General features: G+C 46.1%; 1 protein-coding gene across 3 annotated transcripts in view; it reads left to right on the forward strand.

Moving 5' to 3' along the window:
- pde4d (phosphodiesterase 4D, cAMP-specific) overlaps positions 1 to 26,933 on the forward strand; it is a 1,628,454-nt gene that overhangs the window by 593,770 nt on the left and 1,007,751 nt on the right. Inside the window, exon 1 of one of the 3 annotated variants that reach the window (XM_041186378.1) lies at positions 10,220 to 10,891. The exons of the other annotated variants lie outside the window; for them this stretch is intronic. Within the exon in view, the coding sequence (XP_041042312.1) occupies positions 10,623 to 10,891 (269 nt within the window). The 5' untranslated portion in view covers positions 10,220 to 10,622. Of the gene's footprint in view, positions 1 to 10,219; positions 10,892 to 26,933 lie in introns of those variants that run through there. 3 annotated transcript variants of the gene reach the window in all.

The raw sequence follows: 26,933 nt of genomic DNA on the forward strand, positions 1-26,933 counted from the left end.
GTAGTTGGTTCCCACATGGACCGTGACAACTGGATCTTGCCCCTCCCACTCCATGTTCCTATCCAGCCGTGAGGAGATATCCTTAGCTCTGGCACCGGGCAGGCAGTGCAACCTTTGGAGCTCCCGGTCATGGCTGCAGAGAATTGTATCCATCCCTGACTATATTCTATCTCCTGTCAATATCACATTCCTTTTCACTCCTCTCATTTGAGTGTCATCCTGCACCGTGGTGCCATGGTCAGTTGGCTATCCACCCTGCAGTCCTTCTCCTCATCCACCAGGTGGCAAGCACCTTGTTGGACAAAGTGAGGGGCTGGCTGAGGCTCTTCCATCACAACATGCTATGTCCAAATACCTGCCTGATTTGCAGTCACAACTCCTATCCCTGACCATTGATCAACTCTAAAGTTCTGCCTAACCTAAGGGGTGTGATTGTCTTCTGGAACAAAGTGGCTAGGTAACTTTCCCCCTCCCTGATGCACCGCAATGTCTAAAACTCAGACAGTGCATTCTATGGCCATATGAATGGATGTTCACCTTTTCTGTGAGATATGACTCAGTCCTATTTTATTTGTTTCCCCTATCAACATCTAGCAGTTTGGCCACATACAAAAAAAAACAGAGCTTTTTCACTGCAGGTAATCAGCTTTGAATGTGAGCCAGAAGTAGAATTTGAACTTATGTCCTACAAATGGGATTCTAGTGTTTCAGTGTAATTATGTATAATTAGTCTTATACATTCATAAACAAATGGCACATCCAACATGAAGCAAGGTGATGCTTTTTATGACACAAAATTTTCTCTTCAGTGTTTTTGACATAGAGCTTAAGGCCCTGGCAACACTTCTCAGCAATGAAGTGCATGGTGTAATTTTACATTTGGGGGGTATGCTGTCTCAGATTTTTTTTAAAAATTGACATTTTACTTGGTGCATTTTGCAATAAATTATATTCTTTAGCAGCAATTGTAGCAGTGGGTATACTGCAAAATGCACAAAAAATTGCACTGCTTAAAAGTCAGACTGAACTTACAAAGTGGTAATTGAATGTAAAGCCTTGAATGCAGCTCTTTCAACTGAATGGCACATAAGGCTCCAGGATGGATCAATTTTTTTCCCTTTCGCTCCTTTCAATTTCAAAATCCCCAACATAAAGAGGCTCATTGAGGCTCTTAGTGGGCCAGTCTTTGGAGCCCTTGTTCCATTTTTCCACAGATGATGAATCACTGGAAAATGGAATTTTTGAACCTCCTTACAGCAGACATTCTCTCAAGAAACCACTCTGTGGGCGGAATTTTCCGTGCCCGCTGGCAGCAGTTGTGATAGGTGGCATACGCAGACAATATGGCACGATCTGGTTCACGACAGTGGGAAGGCAGGTTGTGATCGTCTGCTTAGCCTGCCAGTGGCGGGCCATGTTTCCTGTCAAAGGTTGGTGGGGAGCTCATTGTAATACATCAGCATCTCATTAAAAGGCCATCCAGCCAGGCTCTTGAACACCTGCTGGATCGTCCATCCACATTGGCGGGAAAGCATGTCAACGTGCTTCACAACGGCACACAGGCGACATGCACTTGGCGGCCTTCACTTTGTTGGAATCGAAATCAGTGAACAGCATCGTTTTCCACAGCTCACCAGGGTCACCTGTTGCTCTGCAGGCTTCAGGGGTGCTGGGGGGCTGGGAGGAAGTGCCGCCTGATCCTGGAGGTGACTGTAGTCGGGGTGGGTGTGACCGAGGTCAACTGTTACCCTGGCGTTGGATCCGACACACACCAATTGAGGTGGGGGGCAGGGTAGGCGAAGGAAGTGGCCATGCAGTAGGGACACCTGTACAAACTGACCATCCCACTGAAACTGAGACAGATCAGGCACAGCCATAGTGACGTGATTGGGGTCGGGCTCCTAGTTTGCCCGGCATGCAAGTAACGCGGAGGCACCAATGTGCCACTAAGTCCTCCAGACCTTACCCCCGCCACCCCCCAGCACAGACTGCGAGCAGTTGGACTGCACAAGTTGTACAATCTCCTCCCCAATGCTGGCCATGTAGCAGTCACTGCTGGAGGTGCTCACAGCCCCTTGCAATCTCAGCATCCCAGTTTGGACCAGCATCCCCCATGTCATAGGTTGACAGGACAGCCATGCAGCGAACTCATCTCTGGCCATCTGAGGAGTGGCCAGCACTTCCCGGGAAGTGTTACACAGGTCACACAGGGCCAGGAAAGGATGCTAAATACACCCATGCTCTCTCTCTTTTTCATGCTGCAGGAGGACCATGTCAGGATCATGGATCCTGGTGACCTGATGGCCTACAGAGAGTGAAGAAGACAGAGGAGAGAGCGACTGAGGCTCCTGGCCCTGCAAAGCCAGAGGCACAACCTCAGGAAGAAGGGGCTGCTGGGGCTCTGGCACACACTGCCCAGGAACGGCAGCGAGCCATGGCTGGTTGGCACCTAGCGACACCCAGGGTCTATAGGCGCCACCTGTCATTCCTACAGATGACTGAGAACCAGTGTCACCAACAACTGTGCATGTCTAGGGACCTGATTGCTCATATCTGCCACTTTGCGCCAAGGGGACATGGAGGGCATCCACTGTCAATGGCCACTGTCAGTAACCATGCTGCTCAATTTCTATGCTAGTCTCTCTTTTCAGGGCTCCACAGGTGACCTCTGTGCGATCTCACAAGCCTCCACTCACAAATGCATCCATGAGTTTACGGATACCATCTTCTCGAGGGCACACAACTTTGTGCTTTTTGCCCGGGTCTGGGACAGCCTGGATGCAAGGGCAGTTGGATTCGCCCTGATCTCGGGATTCCCACAGGTGCAGGGTGCAATCGACTGCACCCATTTGGCGCTCAGGTCTCCATCGCTACACACGGTGGACTACCTCAGCCGCAAGGGCTTCCATGCACTTCCATGCTGGTATGCAACCTCCAGAAACACATCCTGCAGGTGTGCACATGGTTTCCAGGGAGTGTGCATGATGCCTACATCCTGAGTCACTCACAGATCCCTGCAGTCTTCCAGGGTCCACAGAGGCTGCAGGGTTGGCTCCTCTGGGACAAGGGCAACCCACAGAGGTCGTGGCTGATGACACCTATGCGGTGGCCTCAGACTGCAGCTAGTCACGCTATGAGGCTCAAGCAGCAACTCGCAACTTGGTGGAACAGACTATCGGGATGTTGAAGCTGCAGTTCTGGTGCCTGGACCGGTCTGGCGGTGCCCTGCAATACAGTCCGCAGAGGGTGTCATGGACGTCTGCTGCACCCTTTACAACCTGGTGCCCCAATAGGGAGACGAGCTGGCTGAGGAGGAGCTGGAGATCTCCTCGGATGAGGAGGACGGCAGCAGGGATAAGGGTGAGGAGATCTTCAGTAGTGACGATTACGGGGATGAGGCTCTCATGCTGGCTAGACAAGGCAGGCATACCCAGGAGGCCCTCATAGCTGCCAGATTTGTAGAGGATGATGACGACATGCAGTGAAGTGTCCCCATTGTTAGTCACATCACAGTTGTGAACATTTGACTCCAGTCTGGCTTATGGCAGTACCAATACCCTCTGAGAATGCTCCTGTCATGGAGATGCAGTGGAGGCCCTAATTGTTGCTCGTTCCATAGATCTTCACATAGCCTCTGAGAATGTCTGACACATGTCTGGCTGAGGGCAGCTCGCTTGCACTTCATGTGCAGGGCCATCTCATAGAGATGCAGCCATGAAACTTTAGACGCATCCGATGCTGTGTCCGCTTTCACCACCTGAGTCCTTCAGGAGCTGGTGCACAGCATCACTGGTAGCAGATGCTGGTGCAGTGGGGCCCAGCCCCACCTTAAGTGTCCTTAGAGCACACAGAGAGTATGAGAGAACTCTCTGACTCCTGCCCACTACATTCTAGCAACAATGACCAGCACTGCCGAGGTGTAGGCATCAGTAATGTTTCCAGGGAGTGTGAGGCTGGACCATCACTTTGGTCTGAAGGCTGCGCAGAGTACAAGGAAGAGGCCCTGGACTGAGACACCTGACTTTTATTTTGTGCAGAAAGATTTCATATCTGAGTGACAAGAACACTGCTCATCAGCGCAAGGAGCCACAGGGAGGGAGACATTCTTAGGAGTTAATTGACAATAGTGAACAGGATGTACAAGTGACCAACACCCATGCCCAGGCTGTGCAACTACATTTCCTTCACTGTCCTAACCCTGCCACTACGTCTTGGTGCTCCCAGGGCATCCACAGCGGAGGTGGAGGCAGCCTGCTGATTGTGACGCTCTGTTTGTGATGACTTGCCAGGTGTCCTCTGGAAAGCCAAGACTTGGAGGGCCCCAGCCTGCTTTCAGGGTCCTGCTGTTGTGGCAGTGTCATCCTTCTCGGCCTATGAAGCTGGGGCTGTGGAGGTCACAGGAAGAGGGGATCCGGATGGGCCAGACTCTCCCGGAGTCACCTGGGTGGATGAGCCTGGGGCGTGCACATGCTGATAGTCCTCCCTATGGGTGTCTGAGGGCCCCTGGCTGACTCCATGAGGGGAAGGGGTAGCTGGAGTGAGATCGGGCTGCCCAGCACCCCTCTCATGTACACACTGTTGGAGGCCAACCATGGCATCAGCGATGGAGTTATGCCAGAGCAGCAGTGCAGGAGCGACGTCCTGGACCAAAGTCTCCATGGTGGCCGCCATCCTGCCAGTGTTGACCTCGGTGCATTGACATGCCGGCACTATCACCTCAGCCTGAAGGCGGATGGATTCCCCCATTGTGCCTTGCAATCTGAGGAGTGCAGCAGACATCTCTTCCTGATGTTCCCGAGCTTGCCTTTGCAGCTCCAGCAACTGTGACACGACTGATTCCAGAGGCTCTTCATCTGACTCAGACTCAATAGGTTCCTGGCCTCCGGCAGCCCTCCAAATGCCAGGGACCTCGGAAGTCCCTGCCTCCATCTGCTGTGGTGCAGACTGTGTGATGTGCTCACCAGATTTGATCCTGTGCCTATTCTAGAGCTAGGTCCCATCGAGGTGTGTGTCTCTGCGCTGGTGGAGGGTGTGGGTGAGCACTGTGACACAACTTGTAGAGCGGTGCATTCTGGTTCCCCTTCGGATGTCCCTTCTGAAGTGACTTGGAGGCTCTGGATCATGGAATCCATCGGCTCTTGGAACGATGGGCCTGCAAAAGCAAGGGGAGTTAATTAGTGCATGGAAGTAGCCTGTGGCATGGAACACATCACTCACAGCATGGTTGTCTGATGGATGTTGCACTTCTGGATCTTCACTTGGTAGAGCAGCGCCGACCTCACCGTCAGAACAGAACCGGTCCTGACCATCACCGGCCAGCTGGATGGCTGTTCCCTCAAATTCCGTAAGGACCTTAAACTCTGGCATTCCTCCACCTGTCTGTAACCTTTCCCTCCTGTTGTGTGCCAGTTTGCCCTGCATGGATAGAGATGGAGAGAGTGTATCAGGACGCCTGCTGGGTCAGATGATACATGTGCCTGACCTGTGAGGGTGGTGAGTGGTCCTATGGATGGGCCGAGGACAACGCAGATGTGTGTGAGTGAGTGAATGGTGATGTCCCTTGAATTGGCAGTGAGTGAGGGCCCTTTGGATGTGTGATGGGTTTGTGAGTATATGAGTTGAGAGTGATGAAAAGAGTGACTTAACCTGGTGGAATGGAGGAGATCACTCATCCTCTTGCGGCACTGGGTGGCTGTCCTCTTCTGAAGGACATTTGTGCTAATCACCGCTGCCACCGCCTCCCAAGCTGGGTTGGTGTCGTTGCTGCCCATCCTGCAGCCAGAGCAGGGGTATAGGGCATCCCACCGGCCTCCATGGCATCCATCGTTAAACCGGGGGGCTGCAGTCTTTTTTCCTTTGCTGGCCATGTCACTCGGGCAGTGGTGGTGAGCTGATGGCGATGAGCGCTGTGCTGGTGGTTGCCTTTTAAACATGGTGGCCGGAGTGATGCAACAGGGGGCGAATGAGAGCTCACCCGCCATGGAAACAGCATGTTCCCCGGAATGCATAAATAATGAGGCAGGTTTGGGACAAAATGGCGTGAAAGCCCGCCATCGCCATTGGTGGGTAGGATGCCATTTTGCCCACCTGCTACTGCACTTAGTACAAATCTGGGAAATTCCGCCCTGTGTTGTTAATAATCCCTGATCCACGTAAATGGGTTTGAATTTGGAATTTCAGCAGGCCAATTAGTTTATCACTTGTCCAAAATTTACCTCAGCAGCCACTACCCCACAGCCAGATTTCCAATACAAAGCATTCTATCCCTCCAGTCCCGGTTCACAGATATACTTCACTTTATCCAGTTCCATAGCAAACTCTGTCTTCCATCAACCCAAACTTTAAATCTATTTCTCCAGTCCAGCTCAGCTGGTACTCTGCTTTTACTCCCCCACTTTAAGTTGGCATTCATCCTCACCCAAGACTTTGCTGGCACTCCTGTTGAACTGCATCTCAGTTAATGCCAGCACTGTCCTTCCCCAAAATCAAAGGACCACTTCAACTTCTATACTCTTCCTCTCCAAAGTAATTCTTGGTATTTCACTCATTTTCTCACAGCAAAAGCATTTCTCCTAAATTCTGTTGCCTTCTCTTTGGTCTTCAATGCTATCCATTTCCTCTTTCCTTCTATTTGCATCTCTGCTCCATATGGAAGAGAGCAAGGTGAAGAGGTGAAAGAATTAGGGAGGGACTTTTAGAGTTTGGGATCTACAGAAGACATGACCATTGCGCTGGGATGAATGGGGTGTTTGTACAATATGCCAGTGGATAATGGGAGGCAAAGTGTGAAACAGGTGGCAGCAGGCATGGCCTGAACCATTTGGAAGCTGAGTTCACATTTGAACAGGATGCTAGTCACTCAGCTACATTAAAAATGCTACTTATCATCACCGAAGGCTGGGAATGACTTGTAAAGTGATTGTCCATTTAACCTTTCCTTTAGTTTTCTGTAGGAGATATTTGAGGACTTCTGACTGTCCCTGTATGATGCTGTTAATTGTAATGTATATTCATCAAAGCTCTTTGAATTAATTTACAGTTCTTAATCAACCTTTCTCCTAGCTGACAAATCATCCTTCATTAACTATAAAGGTAAGGCTGTCATACTGGCACATAGGCCAAAACAGATGCCAATATGACCAATATGGTAGCTAGAAACGATAAAAATAAAATTGACATGTGGATACTTATAAACGCTGATCACAACGGTATTAAATATGCAATTAAAACATAAATGTGGTTAAAATTTTTAATCACAAGATTAATTGCAGTGTTTTTTTTTACTTGCTTGACAATGAAACAACTATTGAATAGATATTTTCCTGTTACCAAGGCATTGATAATGTGATTGGTAGGATTAGGTCTAAGCATTGAGATCTATTCAATTCTCAATGGACTCAGCAACCAATGATGCATTTAAATGTTTTTTTTCCAAGTAGTGGATATGTGAATCTAAAACAGCTGATACATGTCATATAAGCTACCAAAGAGCTTCAAAGTAAGCCTTTAGTAATACATCAAAATCTTTCAGCTTAAACTGTAACATGTAATTTAGATCCAGCTATTTAATCATTTATAGGCTACAGAATTGTTTCTGCAAAAATCATACCCTCCTCTAGTTTTGCCGATGTGGAAAAACGTTGACAGAGGGCAGACATTTCTCCACAGTAGGAAGGTAAAATTAGAAGGTGAACCAAGTCATGTATATCCCAACAGCTGGCTGAAAAATGGCATTGATGGAAGTCTAAGGATAAATTGTTGTTTACAGGAAGCATTTGGTCCAGAGAGATACATATTGAAGTAAAAATAGTAAATACAGGGATTTATGTGCTTAATGAAAGAGCAGCAAATCCTATCATGTTTATAGTTGGGATATTATCTATTTCAGAATGCCAACCATATGATTACTGCATTGTGCTGAGAGAGATTTGACATTCCGCATAGACGTGAATTTATCTTTTATACCGCTCTGACAACAAACTGGTACATGATGCTGCTGATTGCGCAGAAATGCTCCATCCAGTGATGTTTTTGAGAAGCAGCATATGCCATTATTGCAATCCACTTTTTTGGCTTCATTTCACTTTTTAATTTAAAACAAATCAATTGGCCTCCTGAGCAAGTCAGTTTCTAATCATTAAAAAGTCCCTACTATCCAGTGAGCTCATTAGAAATTTGTTGAGAACACTTTCCCATACTTAGATGTATCATTAGTAATCATAGTAACCTGACACTCCAGTGCAATATTGAGGGAGTGCTGCATTGTTGGAGGTGCTATCTTGTGCACAAATCATTAAACTGAGGCCCCGAATATCATCTCGGGCAGATGTAAACGATGCCATAGGAGCTCACAAATTGCTGAACACAAATTGGTTACCCTGTTTCCCTGCATTATGGCAGCTATGTCAATTCCAAAGTACATAATTGGGTAACTTTCTGAGATTGCGGAAGATGCTATAGAAATTCATTTTCATTTCATTTTTGCTTGCAAGTATACAACCTCTGCTGTGTATGAATCAGAAAAAAGTGACCTAGTCAGCTTTCCCCCTCTTAGCACTAGCCAAGTGAGATCAGCTAACCAAGCACACACCAGTTATCAATTCTGGGAGCTTCATGATCTTTATGGTTGAGATAGTCACTGAATAATATTGCCCAGTCATTAGACTGCCAGTATCGATTTGGTAATTTTCCAGATTAATAGTTGAATACATTTCATAAATTTGAACTAGTTCACTTTTGATATTTTAGTCTTTACAGTTAGTGAGCAAAAATGATCTATCAATTTTAAAAGATATATCTTCAGAACAATAGTTTCTGGATTTAAATTGCTGTAAGTTTTATGTAAGCGTGTAGAAACACGTTGGAAGAATTGGGAATCATAGTTTCACCCCCAATGAATACACTTAGGGCCATGACATCCTTAGTCTGTGTACTGACCTTTGCAGAACTCAACCATTTCCTTGCCCTTTCATCTGAAGTTGATTTTCTTTGCAGATAAAAATTGCCAGATCCACCCATTAGTAATAAGCACACATGAGACTGTACATGTGCATTGTACACCAGTCCTGCTCCCTTAATGTTGCTTGCGAGTTATCACCTAAGCAAATATATATGGGGCAACAATTCCCCCCCTTTGGGGGGGGATGTGCGGGAGCGGGCACGAGCGGGTGGTCACCCATTCAGCGCCCCCAATTGGGGGCCCCAGCATGACGTCTGCCAGGAAACGCTATGCGGGTGGGTGGGGGGGGCGAATTCCCTGGGATGGGAGTGAGCTCTTTAGCACATGCGTGCAGAAGAGCACACAGAGCTCCCTGAGGCAAAGTGCTGCCTCAGGGAGATCGGCTCTGGTTTGAAAAGTTCAATAAAGGAGAAAAAACTTACTGACATGTCTGCTCACGTACCACTGTCACATGAGCTGGGACATGTCAATTTCTTTTATTTAAACATTTTATAAAAATTTTAATACCCTCATGAAACCTCATCTTGCCCGTGGATGAGGTTTTATGTTCTTTCAGAAGCCCACCTGGGACCAGCCTTGTCCATTAATCATGCTGATTACTTTTTTAATGGCCTTCATAGGCCCTTGACAGTTTGGCGGGCACGCAGCCGATTCGGCTGTGTACCTGCCGAACTGAAAATCTAAATGACGCATGCCCGGTGTCACCCCACTCGCCCCCCCTGCTCGCCAAACAAAAGATTCTGCCCATAAAATACGTGAAATTGTCACGTAGCTTTCACTAATAAATTTCCGGGATTTATAAAATTTATACTAAAATGCCATTCTGCACTGAAGCAATGAATGTAAGGTTTTGAAGAGGATAATGCATTATTGATTTTGCTGAGTAAAGAGTTAATAAAACAAAAATATATTTGTCATTATGTAGAATATTATTGGATGTGATAAATCAATAAGATATTTTCATTTTGTCCCTTTTCTTACAACAATATAAAAAGCTTTTTTCACGTTTACATGAGCAAGACCATGAACAAAAGACACAAAGTGATAGGAGCTTCCCTGGCTGCTATCTGTTGAATCAAGTTATATTGGACAAGAGCCCAGTTTTACTGTGACAGGAAAACATTTACTTTCTCGTTGTCAAGGGACACACTTCCTGCAAATGTAAATTGCAGAGAAGGGTCAAATGACCGGAAAAAAGCACCCGAAGGAGATACTGGTTATGAATTCTGCAGTATTTTACTTTCATAACTGATAGGATCCTCATACTGAATACTTTGTACTTAGAGAACCAGAAGTAACTGCAAAACCTGACTTATTGGTTGTAGCCTATTTGATTGGTTGTTAGATCGTGCTGACAGTGGCTGGGGTGTGTTCACCCTTATGCTCCTTCTTTTCTGCTGCTTGCCTTACAGAAATAGATTCCTGTAGAACTGATTTAGGTACGAATAGCTATTGTGCTACTGCTAGCTGTATTCTTACTGTTTCAGAATCGTAATTGGTGTAGCATTTGAGCAGATTGTTCAGAAAACCTTTTGTGGTGAAAATTTGCAGACATACTTGTCAATTCATTTTGACTCTCACAAGGAATTAGTCTTAAAATACCGTTTGTCATTTGACTTGTTGAGTGATTCAAACGATCTCTGTGGATGATTTTTGTAAAATAATGGCAGCACAAGCAACAAGCCAGGACGTTGCAAACTCACCTGATCCAAGAAAGGAATTTCGTCCAAATCCATTACTAAATGAAGCTCTTTTGAAGATCCTAAGTGGAAACTTGCTGGGACATGAAAAGCCTAAATCTGCAAGGAAATCACCATCCATTTCACCCAGGTTATCTCCCAACATTTCACCCAGAAATTCACCACGACTTCTGCGAAGAATGATGTTGAATAAACATCAAAAGAAGCGTCGTTTTACAGTGGCTCATACCTGGTAAAAATTACAAAAATTGCATTTGCATGTTTAATATTAGAATTTAACTTTGTGAAAGTACATTGTTATGTGTTAAATGTTTTGCTCCGCATTAGAGGCTGTTTGGCCAAAGTATTATTTTTGGAGGTAGATTACTAATGATTTCACGTTTTCTCATGATGAAACTTTTAGTTGTAATTCTCCCAAACAGCTTGCTAGATGTGGAATATCTTCTAAATCCACAAAATCAGATTTCTACAGCGTACCTCTTGTTCCTACACATGCATTAACAATAATATAAATAATCTGACATCAGCCTTTAATGAGCACAGTGACCTTGCCAATGGTGTTTCATTCTAGGTTTCTCCAATGTAAAAAATTATGTTAGGAAAGATTGTGAAAAGGGAAGGCTACCTAAATTAAATGAGGTGCGTGTTCAGAAAAGCCCTATTGGTATGCTCTGCAAAATGATTTATCACTGTCAGCAATCTTAGGTAACTAGGAAGAATTCAGGTTGACATCACTAAGCAATTCTGTCAAATTGTATCAGATTTTAAAACTGCTTCAATATTATCACCATTACAAGAAATACGCTGTCAGTAGCCACCTTGAATGTTCTCCTGAGAATTTCAGGGTTAATAGTCTTGTAAAAATGTGTTTGTTTTCAGCTTCAAACTTGAAGTAGTGCAGGAATTTTTTTATCATTTTGGATTTTACCAAGTCACAATTTATATTTGAAAAAATAATGTTTGATCATGGAAAATTAGATAGCAATTAATTGACCAGTTGCAAAGATATTGTGGTCAGAATCGAGAGTTTATGATGCAGACACAACCTGAGTTTATACAGGCATATTGCAGCATTTGTGTACTGGGCTTGCAAATAATCATGCTATTTCACAAAATAGGAGGGTGCAGCAGGTTCCTATGCAACATTCCTCACAAACCATGTTCTCTGAAGTTGTAAATACAGTAGAAAAACTCAGTTCAGCGGAAAAAAACACCCTTGAGCAGAATGGTCTAGTAACAGCTCAGGTATGAACCAGGGAAGACCACAGGTAGATTGGACCAATAATTCTTGACCTACCTGTTCCCCCTTCCCCCAGGTGCTTGTTAGCCCTACTGCTTGCCTTCCACCTTAACATTTCCAGTCCAACTATTTGTTTAGCTGCTGGCTCCAAGTGCTTCATCACACTGCTTAGTTGCTTACTCTGACCTACCTAGTAGTCATTTGGCATAGTTGCTTTCAGGTCTATCTATAGTTCCGATCATTTATTTTTTACATTAGCACTGCGATGGAGTCAACAATATTGTGATGTATTGGGATGGATATTTGCACGATTGTTTCTACTGGGCAGGCGGTGGGTGGAAGGAAAGAAGGGGCCTGAGGAAGAAAGAAATTCCTGCCATTATGTAGTGCCTTTTACAACCTAAGGACATCCCTTTACAGCCAATGAGGTACTCTTGAAGAGTAGTTACTGTTGTGGATAATATGGCAGCTAATTTGTGCACAGCATGATCTTACAAACAGCAGTGTGACAATAATCAGGTAATTAATGATGCTGTCTGAGGAATAGATACTGGCGAGAACACCAAGCATCCTCTTTTCAGATCATAAGATTGGAAGGTGGTTTAATATAGAATTCAGATGGTTTCCAGATGGTATGATCGGTGATGAAAGATTGGAACCAAATTAAATCTGCAGACGGGCCAGCAGAAAATCTTCGACTGCATGTTACATTGCCTGTGATGGTCAAGGTCACCATCACTCTCAATATTTATGATTCTGGCTCTTTCTTCTTCCTATAATGTGGCGACCAGAACTGCACACAGTACTCCAGCTGTGGCCTCACCAAGGTTCTATACAATTCCAACATGACCTCCCTACTTTTGTAATCTATGCCTCGATTGATAAAGGCAAGTGTCCCATATGCCTTTTTCACCACTACTTAATATGACATTAAGTAGTATGTCATATATGATCAGCTATCCTTTTTTACTAACAGGCAGCTTGATGTTCAGTCTTGATCATGCACAACTTAGAATTATCAGAAAGCAAAGCATGATTTTCTTTAAAAAAATTAAAATAATAAAGTTCAGGACTGAGATCATCAGGTTTTAAGTTACAGCCCAAAAGGAACATGAGAGAAGCAGATTTGTTGCTGACATACCGCAGGGAAGGTTTATAATATAAGCCATTCTGCAGTAAATATTTGCATTAAACAGAGGAGCTTGCAGGCATGGCACAATTGAATTGTTTCTGAAATGGATCGAAAGTTGACTGAAATTGGTTGTCCATGGAATTGAATTGCTAGGGTGGAAGGTGACTTCTCATGTGTTCACAGAATCACAAAGTGCAAAAGAGGCCCTTCGGCCCATCAAGTCTGCACCGACACGTGAGAACCACCTGACCTACCTAATCCCATTTACCAGCACTTGGCCCTTAGCCTTGAATGTTATGACGTGCCAAGTGCTCATCCAGGTACTTCTTAAAGGCTGTGAGGCAACCCGCCTCCACCACACTCCCAGGCAGTGCATTCCAGACCGTCACCACCCTCTGTATAAAAAATGTTTACCTTGCATCCCCCTAAACCTTGTGTCCCTTACCTCAAACTTATGACTCTTCGTCACTGACCCTTCAACTAAGGGGAACAGCTGCTCCCTATCCACCCTGCCCATGCCTCTCATAATCTTGTACACCTCGATCAGGTTGCCCCTCAGTGTTCTCTGCTCCAATGAAAACAACCCAAGTCTCTCCAACCTCTTTTTGTAACTTAAATGTTTCAGCCCAGGCAACATCCTGGTGAATCTCCTCTGCACCCCCTTCAGTGCAATCACATGTGGCGACCGGAACTGCACACAGTACTCTGGTGTGGCCTCACCAAGGTTCTATACAATTCCAACATGACCTCCCTACTTTTGTAATCTATGCCTCGATTGATAAAGGCAAGTGTCCCATATGCCTTTTTCATCACCCCACTAACATGCCCCTCTGCCTTCAGAGATCTGTGGACACACACACCAAGGTCCCTTTGTTCCTCAGAATTTCCGAGTGTCATGCTGTTCATTGAGTACTTCCTTGTCAAATTACTCCTTCCAAAGTATATCACCTCATATTTTTCAGGGTTAAGTTCTATCTGCCACTTATCTGCCCATTTGACCATCCCGTCTATATCTTCCTGTAGCCCAAGACACTCAGCCTCACTGTTAACCACCCTTCCAATCTTTGTGTCATCCGCAAGCTCACTAATCCTACTCCCCACATAGTCATCAATGTCATTTATATAAATGACGAATAATAAGGGACCCAGCACAGATCCCTGTGGTACACCACTGGACACTGGCCTCCAGTCACTAAAGCATCCTTCTGTCATCACCTTCTGCCTCCTACAACTAAGCCAATTTTGAATCCACCTTATCAAATTACCTTGTATCCCATGTGCATTTGCCTTCTTTATAAGTCTCCCATATGGGAACTTGTCAAAGGCTTTGCTGAAATCCATATAAACTACATCAACTGCACTACCCTCATCTACACACCTGGTCACCTCCTCAAAAAATTCAATCAAATTTGTTAGGCATGACCTCCCCCTAACAAAGCCATGCTGACCATCCCTGATCAAACCTATCCTCTCAAAGTGGAGATAGATCCTTTCCTTCAGAATTTTCTCCAGTATTTCCCTACTACTGACGTGAGACTCACTGGCCTGTAGTTCCCTGGCTTATCTTTACAACCCTTCTTAAATAGTGGAACCACATTAACTGTTCTCCAGTCCTCTGGCATCTCCCCCATGGCCAGAGAGAAATTTAAAATTTGGGTCAGAGCCCCTGCAATTTCTTCCCTTGCCTCCCTCAGCAGCCTGGGACACAAATCATCCGGACCTGGAGATTTGTCCACCTTTAAGCCTGCCAACACCTCCAATACCTTGTCACTCCCTATATCAATTTGCTCAAGAACCTCACGGTTTCTCTCCCCGAGTTGCATACCTTCATCCTCATTCTCTTGGATGAAGACGGATGTGAAGTATTCATTCAACACTCAACCGATGTCCCCTGGCTCCACCCATAGATTGCCCCTTTGGTCCCTAATGGGTCTTACTCTTTCCCTGGTTATCCTCTTCCCATTGATATACTTATAGAATATCTTGGGATTTTCCCTACTTTTACCAGCCAGAGCTTTCTCATATCCCCTCTTTGCTCTCCTAATTGCTTTCTTAAGCTCCACCCTGCTCTTTCTGTACTCCACTAATGCCTCTGCTGATTTGCTTCCCTTGTACCTGCTTAAGGCCTCTCTTTTCTTTCTGGGGTTTACTGCTGAGTCTATTGCCATTTGCAATGTACATAAATTATTTGGGTGTGGTTACAAAAACAAAATTCTTCAAGTTTGCAGAGGGTACCAAATTGGCAGGGAATATAAACAATAGGGAAAAGGCTGATCAAATATAAAAGAATTGAATAGATTGGAAAATTGGTCAATAACTTGCAGGTGTTATTTAATGTGGACAAATTCAAAATCATGGAATTGGAGAAAAATAATAACAGTGGCAATAAATGCGAAGTGGTATTATTGTGCAAAATATATTACAGAATAAGGATTTGAGAGGGTTGACAGAGAAATTGTTGAAACAATCAGCAGTGTGTGTGGCAGATATACAGAGAGAAAAAAAACACAAGTTTGCCCTACATTGCAATAGAGAAAAAAATCTCAAAGTTTCCCTGAGTTTGTGGAGTGCTGGGTTAATCCGCCCTGGAGTGATCTTTATAATTTTGTCTCTTGTATCATTGAAGGAGCAGCTAAATTGAGTCAAGAGGTGAGGCAACAGAAGCTGGAAATATTTATGTTGGAGAAGGGAAGGCTCAGGGTGATCTTCTTTCTGCAAATGGGAGTTTGGTTGAATTGCACCTCATGTTTCCCCCAGCTGCATGGTTGACCACAGTGCTGAGAAGGCTTCCTGTGCAGCTCCTTTCTCCTAGCCAAACTTTGAAAGTACTATTCCAGCTGATGAGCTTTGACTTTCTAAGTCCTGCAGGTGAGGAATGGACATGAGCTGACCCTCTACTGCTACCATTACTTGTTCCTCCTCATTTAGTGGTTCAGGACAATGCTCTGTCTTCAAACTCATTATAAAAATTTGCTGGCGTGTATGGACCCGTGCTGGTATTTGCAACATACAGAATGAATGGCATAGGGTGCAGTGAGGTGCTTGGCTTTCTGGCTGAAACTACTCAAACAAACTTAAATGGAGAAATGGCCTGTCACCTTGGGAGAGTCAGGGTACATATTAAGTTAGTTAATCATGGAACCTAGTGTAGACAGTAGTAGTGATGTAACTCTTTCGAGTACAAACTCATTTCCATCTGTTCCTATTCAGATGAAGTTACATTGTTTCATAGTTTGCCATTGTGAGATTTGAACTCTTGATTCATAATTGGCCATAGTGAAATTTGAACTCTTGATACCCAGGTCTTTTTACCAGCCTCCTAACTCCTGCAGGTCTGGCAGCATCTGTAACTCTTTCGAGTACACACCCGTTTCCATCTGTTTCAGATGAAGTTACATTGTTTCATAGTTTGCCATTGTGAGATTTGAACTCTCGATCTGAGGGTTACAATCCCAGTACCATAACCACTTGGCTATTTAGGCCAAGCAAAATCTCAGCAACAACTCCTGGTTCCTTCCAGCTCCAACAATACCCAGCACACAACCGCAGCCTGCAGCGGAGCCCAATCAGGAAGCTGAACCTGTTTATTGCTGTAATTCTTTCGAGTACAAACCCGTTTCCATCTGTTTCAGATGAAGTTACATTGTTTCATAGTTTGCCATTGTGAGATTTGAACTCTTGATCTTGGGGTTACAAACCCAGTACCATGTCTACTCTAAACAGGAACAGGGAAGAAGAGGACTTGCTGGGAAGTAGGAGTAGCTAGATGAATGAGAAGGGCAGTCCAAACTTGGAAGAAAGCCTATCATCTGATGATGCTACTCTCAAACCCAGGCAAGAACTCTAGAATGCCGGAACTTGTAACGTGTGGACCGTCTACCGGAGTGGAAAAATAGAAAACTGCATGAAAGAGGTGTTAAGAATCAACAGGCTGGCTTGGTCCTTCATGGGATGTCTATTTGGGATTTTCACCTTGATCCTCAGCTTCAATACAACAGGCAGTGATCTGGTGGGTTGAACGTCAATAATTTGAGATACACAGATGACACTGCACAGATTGCAAAGAGGCACTAGAGGAAATTGTAAATAAAATGAGAGGAAGGAGTGAGGAACATGGATTAAAAATGAACGTGAAGAAGACTAAGACAATGGTGACCATGGAAATGTTACTGTGAGATCCAAAGGAGAACTGAGATAGCCAAGAGCAGCTTCGTCAGAATGAAGAATGTGTTAACATCAAAAAAACTGAACCTGAATCTCAGGAGAAGAATGCTGAGGTGCTACGTTTCGTCATCAGTATTCTTTGCCTCAAAGACATGGGGCTGAATCGTCCGTGCCCTCTGGTGTTGGGCGTGTTTGATGGCATGAGTAGACAATATGGCAAGAAATTGGTTTCACAATTTCATGAAACCAGTTCATGATCGTCCACTCCACCCGCTGAAGGTGGGCCGCATTTCCCGCTATCAGACATTGGGACTTCATTGTAATACATCAGCATATCATTATAAACCTAGCCTGCAAGAATCATTCCCCCCTCCACTGCATCGTCTGCCCATGTCAACGTGATTGCATGCCAACATGTTTTACAACAGCATATAAAAGGTGCGAACTTGACGGGCTGCACTTTGAGGGGAACTTGGATGGGAGTACACAGTAACGTTGCAGAGTGCTCACCCATGTCGTCTGTTGGACTTCAAGGCTGAGGCACATTGGGTAGTGCTGGGGGGGCAAGGGCTGCCCTGTGGTTGAAGGTCACGCACAAACATGTGCAGGGTGGGAGTTGGGGTGTCGGGTGGTGGTAGGGTGGGGGAAACCTTGTATAAAGCGACCATTCCCTTGCAGCTGAGATAGCTCAGGCCCAGCCACATTGATATTATTGGAGTTGGGCCTCTCTACTCAAGCAACACAGAGGCACCAAAGTGCCACCAAGTGCTCCAGAGCTTTTCACCCCTTGGGCACAGAGAATAAGGTAATGAGCATTTTAATGAATAGCAGAACAGTTGGACGACTGGGCAGATTGTAGAAACCCTTTGCCGTGGAGCAATCACTGGCGAAGGTGCTCACAGCCCCTTGCAATGCCATCATCTCGGTTTGGACCAGTCTCCGCCACGGTTCAAGCTAACAATGCAGCCTTGCAATGTGGGCTAGGAGAATGCCCATGCCTAAACTGACAGCATAGCATGCAGTGCAGTGGGCAAAGCTGCCACCAAGCGGTCGGATGGAGCGGGGCAGAGGTGGGTGGGGTTTTGGGCAGCCATGCAGCACACTAACCTCTAGCCATCCAAGCCATCCCGCATTCTCCGCGGTGCGTTAAGGGGCCTTCAGGCTAAACCAAGACAGGTTCTTAGTACACCCATGCTAACCCTCGCGTCCCTCTCTTTCATCCTGCAAGAGGAGTACATCGGGACATGGAACCTAGTGAGCTAGCTGTATCCCTTGTGGTGTACAGAGAGACAACTGAGAAGAGGGCAACTGAGTCGCCTGGCTGTGCAGAGCGAGGAGCAGCACCCTTAGGAGGAAGGGGCGGCTGGGGCTTCTGCACAAACCACTGAAAAGCCATAGCGAGCTGTCGCTGGTCAGTGCCTAGCTAGACTCAGGGGCTATACATGCCACCTTCCATTCCTGCAGATGACCGTTGACCAGTGTCGCATGTCCAAGGAACTGGTCGGTCACATCTGCCAGCCAATGCAGGATTTGGCGCCACAGGGACATGGAGGGCATCCACTGCCAGTGGCCATGAAAGTGACCGTGCTGCTCATTTTCTACGTCAGTGGCTCCTTTCAGGGCTCCACACGTGATCTGTGTGGGATATCACAAGTCTCCACCCACAAATGCATCGATGAGGTCACAGATGCCATCTTCACGAGGGCACACAATGCTGTGCGTTTTGACTTGAACCAGGAAAGCCAGGAGGCAAGAGCGATTGGATTTGCCCAGATCCCGGGTTTCCCACAGGTTCAGGGTGCCATCGACTGCATTCACGTGGTGCTCAGATCTCTGTCACAACACGCGATCAACTATGTTAACTGCAAGGGAATCCATGAATGCGCAGCTGGTGTGCGACCACTACCAATGCATCTTGCAGGTATGCGCATGGTTTCCAAGGAGTATCCATGACTCCTGTATTCTCAGTCGGTCACAAATCCCTGACATCTTCCAGGGTCCACAGAAGCTGCAGGTTTCGGTCCTTGGGGGACGAGGGCTAGCCATAGATGACATGGCTGATGATACCCGTGCGATGGCTTCAGACTGCAGCAGAGTGAAGGTATAACGAGGCTCATGCTGCAACTTGGTGGAGCAAACCATTGCAATGCTGAAAATGAAGTTCCGGTGCCTGGGCCATTCTGATGGACCCTGCAATATAGTCCACAGAGGGTGTTGTGCATCATTGTCATCTGCTGCGCCTTTTACAACCTGGCGCTGCAACAGGGAGAGGAGTTGGCTGAGGAGGAGGTGGAGGAGCTGGAGATCTCCTCAGATGAGGAGGACGTCAATGGTGATGAGGATGAGGAGGTCCTCGCACTGGCCAGGCAAGGCAGACATGCTCGGGAAACCCTCAGTGCTACTAATTTGTGAAGGCTGATGACAACATGCAGTGAGAACACACCATAGATTATCACATTGCACCTATGAACATTTGACTCCAGCCTGGTTTATGGCAGCACCCATACCTTATGTGATAATGCTCCTTCATGGAGATGCAGTAGAGGCCCTAAAAGTTGCTTGATTGCAGGAGGATGATGATGAAATGCAGTGAGGACTCTATAGATCTTCACGTTGCCTCTGAGAACATCTGACTGCTGTCTCGCCGAGGGCAGCTCGGCTGCACTCTGTGATCAGAGTCACATCAAAGAGACGCAGCCATGAAACTTTAAAAGCATCTGATCCTTTGTCTGCCTTCAGCACCTGACCCCTTCAGGACCACAGTTTCACTGGTCACAGATGCTGAAGAGGTGGGGGCCAGTTCCATCTGAAAGGTGCTGAGGGCACACAGCCGATGCTGCCAGACCTGCTGAGTTTTTACAGGTATTTCTGTTTGTGTTTTGGATTTTCAGCATCCGCAGTTTTTTTTTATATCGAGAGAATGACAGTGCTCTATGGCTCCTGCCCACAACATTCTGGCAGCAATGACAAGTACCTTTGAGGTGCAGGCATCAGTAATGTGTCCAGGGAATGTGAGGCTGGACCATCATTTGGTAACAAAGCACAAGGAAGAGGCCCTGGATTTTGACACCTGCCTTTATCATGTGCAGAAAGGTTTCACATCTAAGTGACAGGAACACTGCTCATCAGAACAAGGAGCCATAGGCAGGGAGACATTCTTGGGAGTTGATTGACAATAGTGAACAATATTCGGGATAGAATTAATGGTCACATGGAAAAAATATGAAAAATATGGATTGATTCGGAAGAGTCAACATGGATTTGTTAAAGTAAAATCGTGTCTAACTAACTTGCTGGAGTTTTTTGAAGAGGTAACAGAGATGGATGATGAGGACAAGGCCATTGAAGTGGTGTATATGGACTTCCAAAAGGCATCTGAAACAGTGCCACACAACAGACTTGGAGGAAAGTTATAGTTATGGAATAAAAGGGACAGTAGCAACGTGGATACAAAATTGGCTGAGGGATGCGAAACAGAGACTCATGGTTAATGGGTAATTTTTGGGCTGGAAGAAGGTTTGTAGTGGAGTTCCCCAGGGGTTGTTATTGGGACCCTTGCTTTTCCAGATATATATCTTGGTGTGCAGGGGACAATTTCAAAGTTTGTGGACGACACAAAACTTGGGAGAATTATAAACTGAGGAGGACAGTGTAGAACATCAACAGGACATTGACACACTGGGGGAGTGGGCAGATAGGTGGCAGATGCAGTTCAATGCGGAGAAGTGAGGTGTTACACTTTGGTACAAAGAACATGGAGGGACAGTATAAAATAAAGGGTACTGTTCTAAAGAATGTTCAGGGACAGAGAGACCTGGGTGTATATGTACATAATTTATTAAAGGTGGCATGACAGGTAGTGAGAGTTGTTTCTAAAGCATACAGCATTCTAAGCTCCATTAATAGGGGCATAGGGTATAAGAGCAGGGAGGTTATGATGAATTTTTTTAAGACACTGGTTAGACCTCAGCTGGAATATTATCAGGAAGATATAATAATTGTCATAATGTTATTGGAATTTATTGTTAAGTAGAGTAATAGTGGGGTTTGTGTCGATGTCTGTGTGTGCGTGATTTAATTGAATTGGCAGCTAGTCTGAAGGTTTTGATGTATTAGAAAATAAGGTAGGTTTACAATGTTAGGTAGGTAGACATAGAGGCAAAGGGAACATTTCCATTTTTAAATAAACCAGACTAGGAGGGGATGAAATGTGTCACCTAGCCAGATGAAGTTCAGAAAAAGTGCGGAGGATTTTCCCCTCGTTGGGTGGGCGTGGTGGGACAGTCTGGGAGCCCGTCCGCGAAAACTGTCGCCACCCGCGATTGGGCCCTGCCTGCGATTTCACGCTGGCTAGCCAATTAACTGCCAGCCAGCATGAATCATGCACTGAAACGCTCAGCGCTGCCTGGGTGGGGGGCGCAGGGGAAGGAGGACGAGCACAAGGAAGTCAGCACATGCACATGGGTGCACTCACAGAAAGCTTCCTGCAGGCACAAAGCTGTCTCAGGAAGCTGAAGATTTTTAACTTCACAAATGAAAATTATAAAATTAAGGAAACATGTCCCTGCTCATATAACTCTGTCATGTTAAAAATGGCTTTTAAAAGTTTTTATTTTTTTTTAATCAATTGATGAGATTTTGCAAAAAATGCAAAAGCTGTTTGGCCTTTTTGCCCGCCTGCCAACCGTAAGGTTGGACGGACAGTGAAAAGTTCAATTCAATTGATTAATTAAGGGCCTCAAAAGGCCTCTTAATTGTCGGTGGGCATACTACTGCCTCTTGCGCATGCCCGTCGACCAAAATATCGCGCAAGTGTGCTACGATGTCAGGATGTTCACCAGACGTTATCACACACTATTTTTCCCCTATTCGGATTGGGCATACGTCCACCCGGCGAGTGAAAAATTCTGCCCACCGTGCTTATTTTTCCCAAAGATTACTGGTAAAATTAGTGCTATGAGAGATTTTTATTATCAGAGAGGCAAAGTCCAAAGACATAGTGAAGCATTGGGAATTTGCATTCAAAGGGGAAAATATGTATAAAGGAGCGAAGGTTGTATGTAAGGACAGGCATTCTAAGTTCTAAACAAATGTGAAAAACCTTCAGCATCCCTGCCTCAAGCTGCTGTTTAACAAGGGACTGAAATTAAGGAAACTAAAGTTGAATTCGACTGGTTCAGGGTATTGTGTGTCACCTTACGTAGGTCTTTTAAAATGTATATGCCTTACTGTTGCCTTAACGAAAATGTAACTGGGAGTTAGATTGATTAGGGGATTTAGAAGTTATCATAGTAGTAATTTGTAGACCTACGTATGTATTTAAAATCATTTCCTCCATTAATAAAGGTTTAATTTAGTTTTGTAAGAAACCTTGGTGGTCTTATTACCACTGAAATCAAGGCATGCATCTCGAATTTTATACAAATTGCAAAACAGCTGTGTTTCAAGTTTCCCTCTGGAATTTGAGGAGCTCAGCATTTACCATTGGCTGTGCCATAACAGTATTGCATACAGTTCTGGGAGAATGTGATCACATTGGAGGGAAGTGCAGAAGAGGTTTACAAGAATGGTTCCAGGGATGAGACACTTAAGTAATGAGGAAAGATTGGAGAAGTTGGGACTGTTTCCTTGGAGAGGAGAAGGCTGAGAGGCGACTTGATAGAAGTTTTCAAAATTATGAGGGGTCTGGACAGAGTAGATAGGGAGAAACTGTTCCCGCTTGTAAATGGATCGAGAACCAGAGAGCACAGTTTTAAAGTGCTTTGCAAAAGAAGCAAATGTGAGAAAAAACTTTTTCACACAGTGAGTAGTTAAGTTTGGAATGCACTGCATGGAAGAATGGTGGAGGCAGGTTCAATTAAGGCACTCGAGGGCATTAGATGATTATTTAAATAAAAACAATGTGCAGGTTTATGGGAAAAGGCATTAAGTTAAAATGCTCAGAGAGGTGGTACAGACACGATGGGCTGAATGGCCTCCTTCTACACTGTAATGCTTCTGTGAAGTGATTAAGACCCATGCTCAGGCTGTACAATGACATCTTCTTCCCGGTGCGGAGGGGGGCTGGGAGGGAGGAGGACCTCCTCGTGAACCTGCTCCTGGGCCTGGCCGAGTTAGCCATTAACAGATCCAGGCAGCGGGCGATCGTCCCACCTGACTGTTTCCCTCTTCTGCGGCTATGTTCGCAGCCGGGTGTCCCTGGAGAGGGAGCACATGGTGTCTGCTGACACTCTCGAGGCCTTCCATGCTCAGTGGGCACCGTGGGGACTGGGGTGTTTTATTGACCCTTTTAATCACATTTTGGTTTAATGTTTGTAAGTTTCCTTTAAACTTTGTCCTTAATTTCACAGCTGACCTAACTTAGGGGCTGTGCTTGATTTATCCCTTATTCTGTTAATTTAGTTTAATTGTTTTAACTCCAAAAGAGTTACATCTTCTTCCCAGTGCGGAGAGGGACTGGGAGGGAGGAGGACCTCCTCGTGAACCTGCTCCGGGGCTTGGCCAAGTTAGCCATTAACAGATCCAGGCAGCGGGCGATCGTCCCACCCGACTGTTTGCCCCTCTTCCGCAGCTACTTTCGCGGCCGGGTGTCCCTGGAGAGGGAGCACACGGTGTCTGCTGGCACTCTCGAGGCCTTCTGTGCTCGGTGGGCCTTGCAGGGACTGGGGTGTTTTATTGACCCCTTTAATCACATTTTGGTTTAATGTTTGTAAGTTTCCTTTGAACCTTTTCCTTGGTTTTACAGCTGACCTGACTTAGGGGCTGTGCTTAATTTATCCCTTATTTTGTTAATTTAGTTTAATTGTTTTAACTCCAAAAGAGTTACATCTTCTTCCCGGTGTGGAGGGGGGCTGGGAGGGAGGAGTACCTCCTCGTGAACCTGCTCCTGGGCCTGGCCAAGTTAGCCATTAAAAGGTCCAGGCAGCAGGTGATCAAAGGGGTTGTCCCACCTGGTTGTTGCCCCTCTTCCATGGCCATGTTCGTGGCTGGGAGTCCCTGGAGAGGGAGCACGTGATGTCTGCCGGCACCGTCGAGGCCTTCCATGCTTGGTGGGCACCGTGGGCACTGGGGTGTTTTATTGACCCTGTTACTCACATTTTTGTTTAATGTTTGCAAGTTTCCTTTAAATTTTGTATTTGTGTTTGCAGTTTCCGTTTAAGGGACTGCTGTTTACTTTGTCCCGATTTTGTTAATTTAGTTTATTTGGTTGACTCAAAAGAGTTACTTCTTCTTAACTTTCCTAACCCTGCAGCTACATCTTGGTGCACCCTGGCCATTCACAGTGGTGGTGGAGGTAGCCAGCCAATTGCTACGCCCTGTTTGTGATGGGTGTCTTCTGGAGGGCCAAGACCTTCAGGTCCCCGGCCAGCTTTTGGGGTCCTGCTATGTGGTAGTGGCACCCTCCTCGGATGTGGAGCTGGAGCTGCTGAGGTCACAGGAAGAGGGGATTCAGATGGGCCAGACACTCCTGGAGTCACCTGGATGGATGGACCGACAGGGCATACCTGCTGATCCTCGCTCCAGTGAGTGCCCAATGGGCCCCAGGCTGACTCCTTGAGGTGAAGGGGTAGCTGGAGTGAAATCGAGCTGCCCCTCACCCGTCTCATGTACACACTGATGGATGCCAATTATGGCATCAATGATGGAGCTGAGCTTGCGCAGCAGTGCAGGAGCGACATCCTGGACCAAGGTCTCCATAGTGACCACCATCCTACCAGTGTTGATCTCGGTGCATTAGCACACTGGCACTATCACCTCAACCTGAAGGTGGACGGACTCCTCCGTCATGCCTTGCAATCTGAGGAGTGCAGCGGACATCCCTTCCTGATGTTCCTGAGCTTGCCTTTGCAGCTCCAGCAACTGTGACATGACCAAATCCAGAATCTCATCATCTGACTTGGATTCAGAAATGTTCTGGCCTCCAGCAATCCTCTGAGTGCGGGACATCTGGGAAGACCCTGCCGCCACCTGCTGTGGATCAGACAGTGCGATGTACTCCCCAGATTGTGATCCTGAGGCTACTGTAAAGCTATGTCCCACCAAGGTGTGTGTCTCCGCGCTGGTGGGTGAGCGCTGTGTGGGACTTCAAGAGGGTGCCTTCAGATTCCTCTTCAGAGTTTTCTTCAGGGCTTGATTGGAGGCCCTGGGCCGTGGATTCTGTCAGCTATTCCCCAGATGTGCCTGCGGAAGCAAGGGGAGATAATTAGTGCATGGCAGTGGCCTGTGAAACAGGATACATCAGTCACAGAATGGTTGCCTGATCAGTATAGCACTGCTGGGTCCTCATTTGGTAGAGCACCGCTGACCTCACCATCAGTTAAGGGGAGGCAGCGGCGTAGTGGTATTGTCAATGGACCCATATTCTAGAGATCCAGGGTAATGCTCTCGGGACCTGGGTTCCAATCCTGCCATGGCCGATGGTGAAATTTGAATTCAATAAAAATCTGGAATTAAATGTCTGATGATGACCACGAAACCATTGCCAATTGTCAGAAAAACCCACCTTGTTCACGGATGTCCTTTCCTGGTCTGGCCTACATGTGACTCCAGACCCACAGCAATGTGGTTGACTCTTAAATACCCTCTGAACAAGGACAGTTAGGGATGGGTAATAAATGCTGTTCTAGCCAGCAGCGCCCCCATCCCATGAACAAATTTAAAAAAAAACACAAGAACGGTCCAGATCCTCACCAGCCAGCTGGAAGGCTTTTTCAAAGTCTGTGAGAACCTTGATTTCAGGAATTCCTCCACCGGTCTGTGACCTCTCCCTCTTGTTATGTGCAAGCCTGTCCTGCATGAATAGAGATGGAGAAAGTGTAAGCAGGACAGCTGCCAGCCAGATGATAAGCATCTGTAGGTGGTGAGCGGTCTCATGGACAGGATGAGGACAATGAAGCTGTGTACAAGAGTTTGAATGCTGATGTCCCTTGAACCAGTAGTGGGTGAAGGCCCTGTGGATGTGCGAGGGACTTGGGAGTGTGTGAGTTGAGAAGAGTGACTTACCCTGATGGAATGGAGGAGATCATTCATTCTCTTGCGGCACTGGGTGGCTGTCTTTTTTTGAAGGACATTGTTGCTGACCACCGCTGCCACTGCCTCCCAACCCAGATTAGTCAGGTTACTGCCCATCCTGCGGCCAGAGCTGGGGTAGAGGACATCCCGGCTGGCCTCCTCTGCGTCTGAAAGGCGCTCAAGGGACACATCATTGAACTTGGGAGCTGCAATTTTTTTGCCTTTCAGGGCCATGTTTTCTTTACAGCAATTGTGGGCTGGAAGCACTGAGAGGTGTGTGTGCAGCTGGACTTTAAATATGGCATGTGACGTGCTGAAGCGGCGAGGTGATGGCTTGGCAGGTGAATGGGAGCCTGCCCACCATGGAAATGGCATGTTTCCTTGAAATGCATAATTAACGTGGCAGGTTCGGGACAATATGACGTGAAAAGCCGCCATTGTGACTGGCGTGTAAACCGCCATTTTACCCGCCCACTACTGCACTTAGTGCAAATCTGGGATGATTCCACCCATGGACAACAAACAAAAAAACCTTTGATAAGCTAAATGTGTATTCCAGATGCGGACATATAGAAGGATGTTCTACGTATCCTACACCAACAGAAAGGCTAATGAGTAAGTGCTGTAAATGGCAGGGGAAAGAGGAAATTAGTGCATAACATCAGAGAAGGATACAATGCTCTGGTCACATCATTACAGCAGATGGGAGACAGAGGCAATTATTGG

Source organism: Carcharodon carcharias, chromosome 1, assembly GCF_017639515.1.
Source record: "Carcharodon carcharias isolate sCarCar2 chromosome 1, sCarCar2.pri, whole genome shotgun sequence".
Taxonomy (NCBI): Eukaryota; Metazoa; Chordata; class Chondrichthyes; order Lamniformes; family Lamnidae; genus Carcharodon; species Carcharodon carcharias.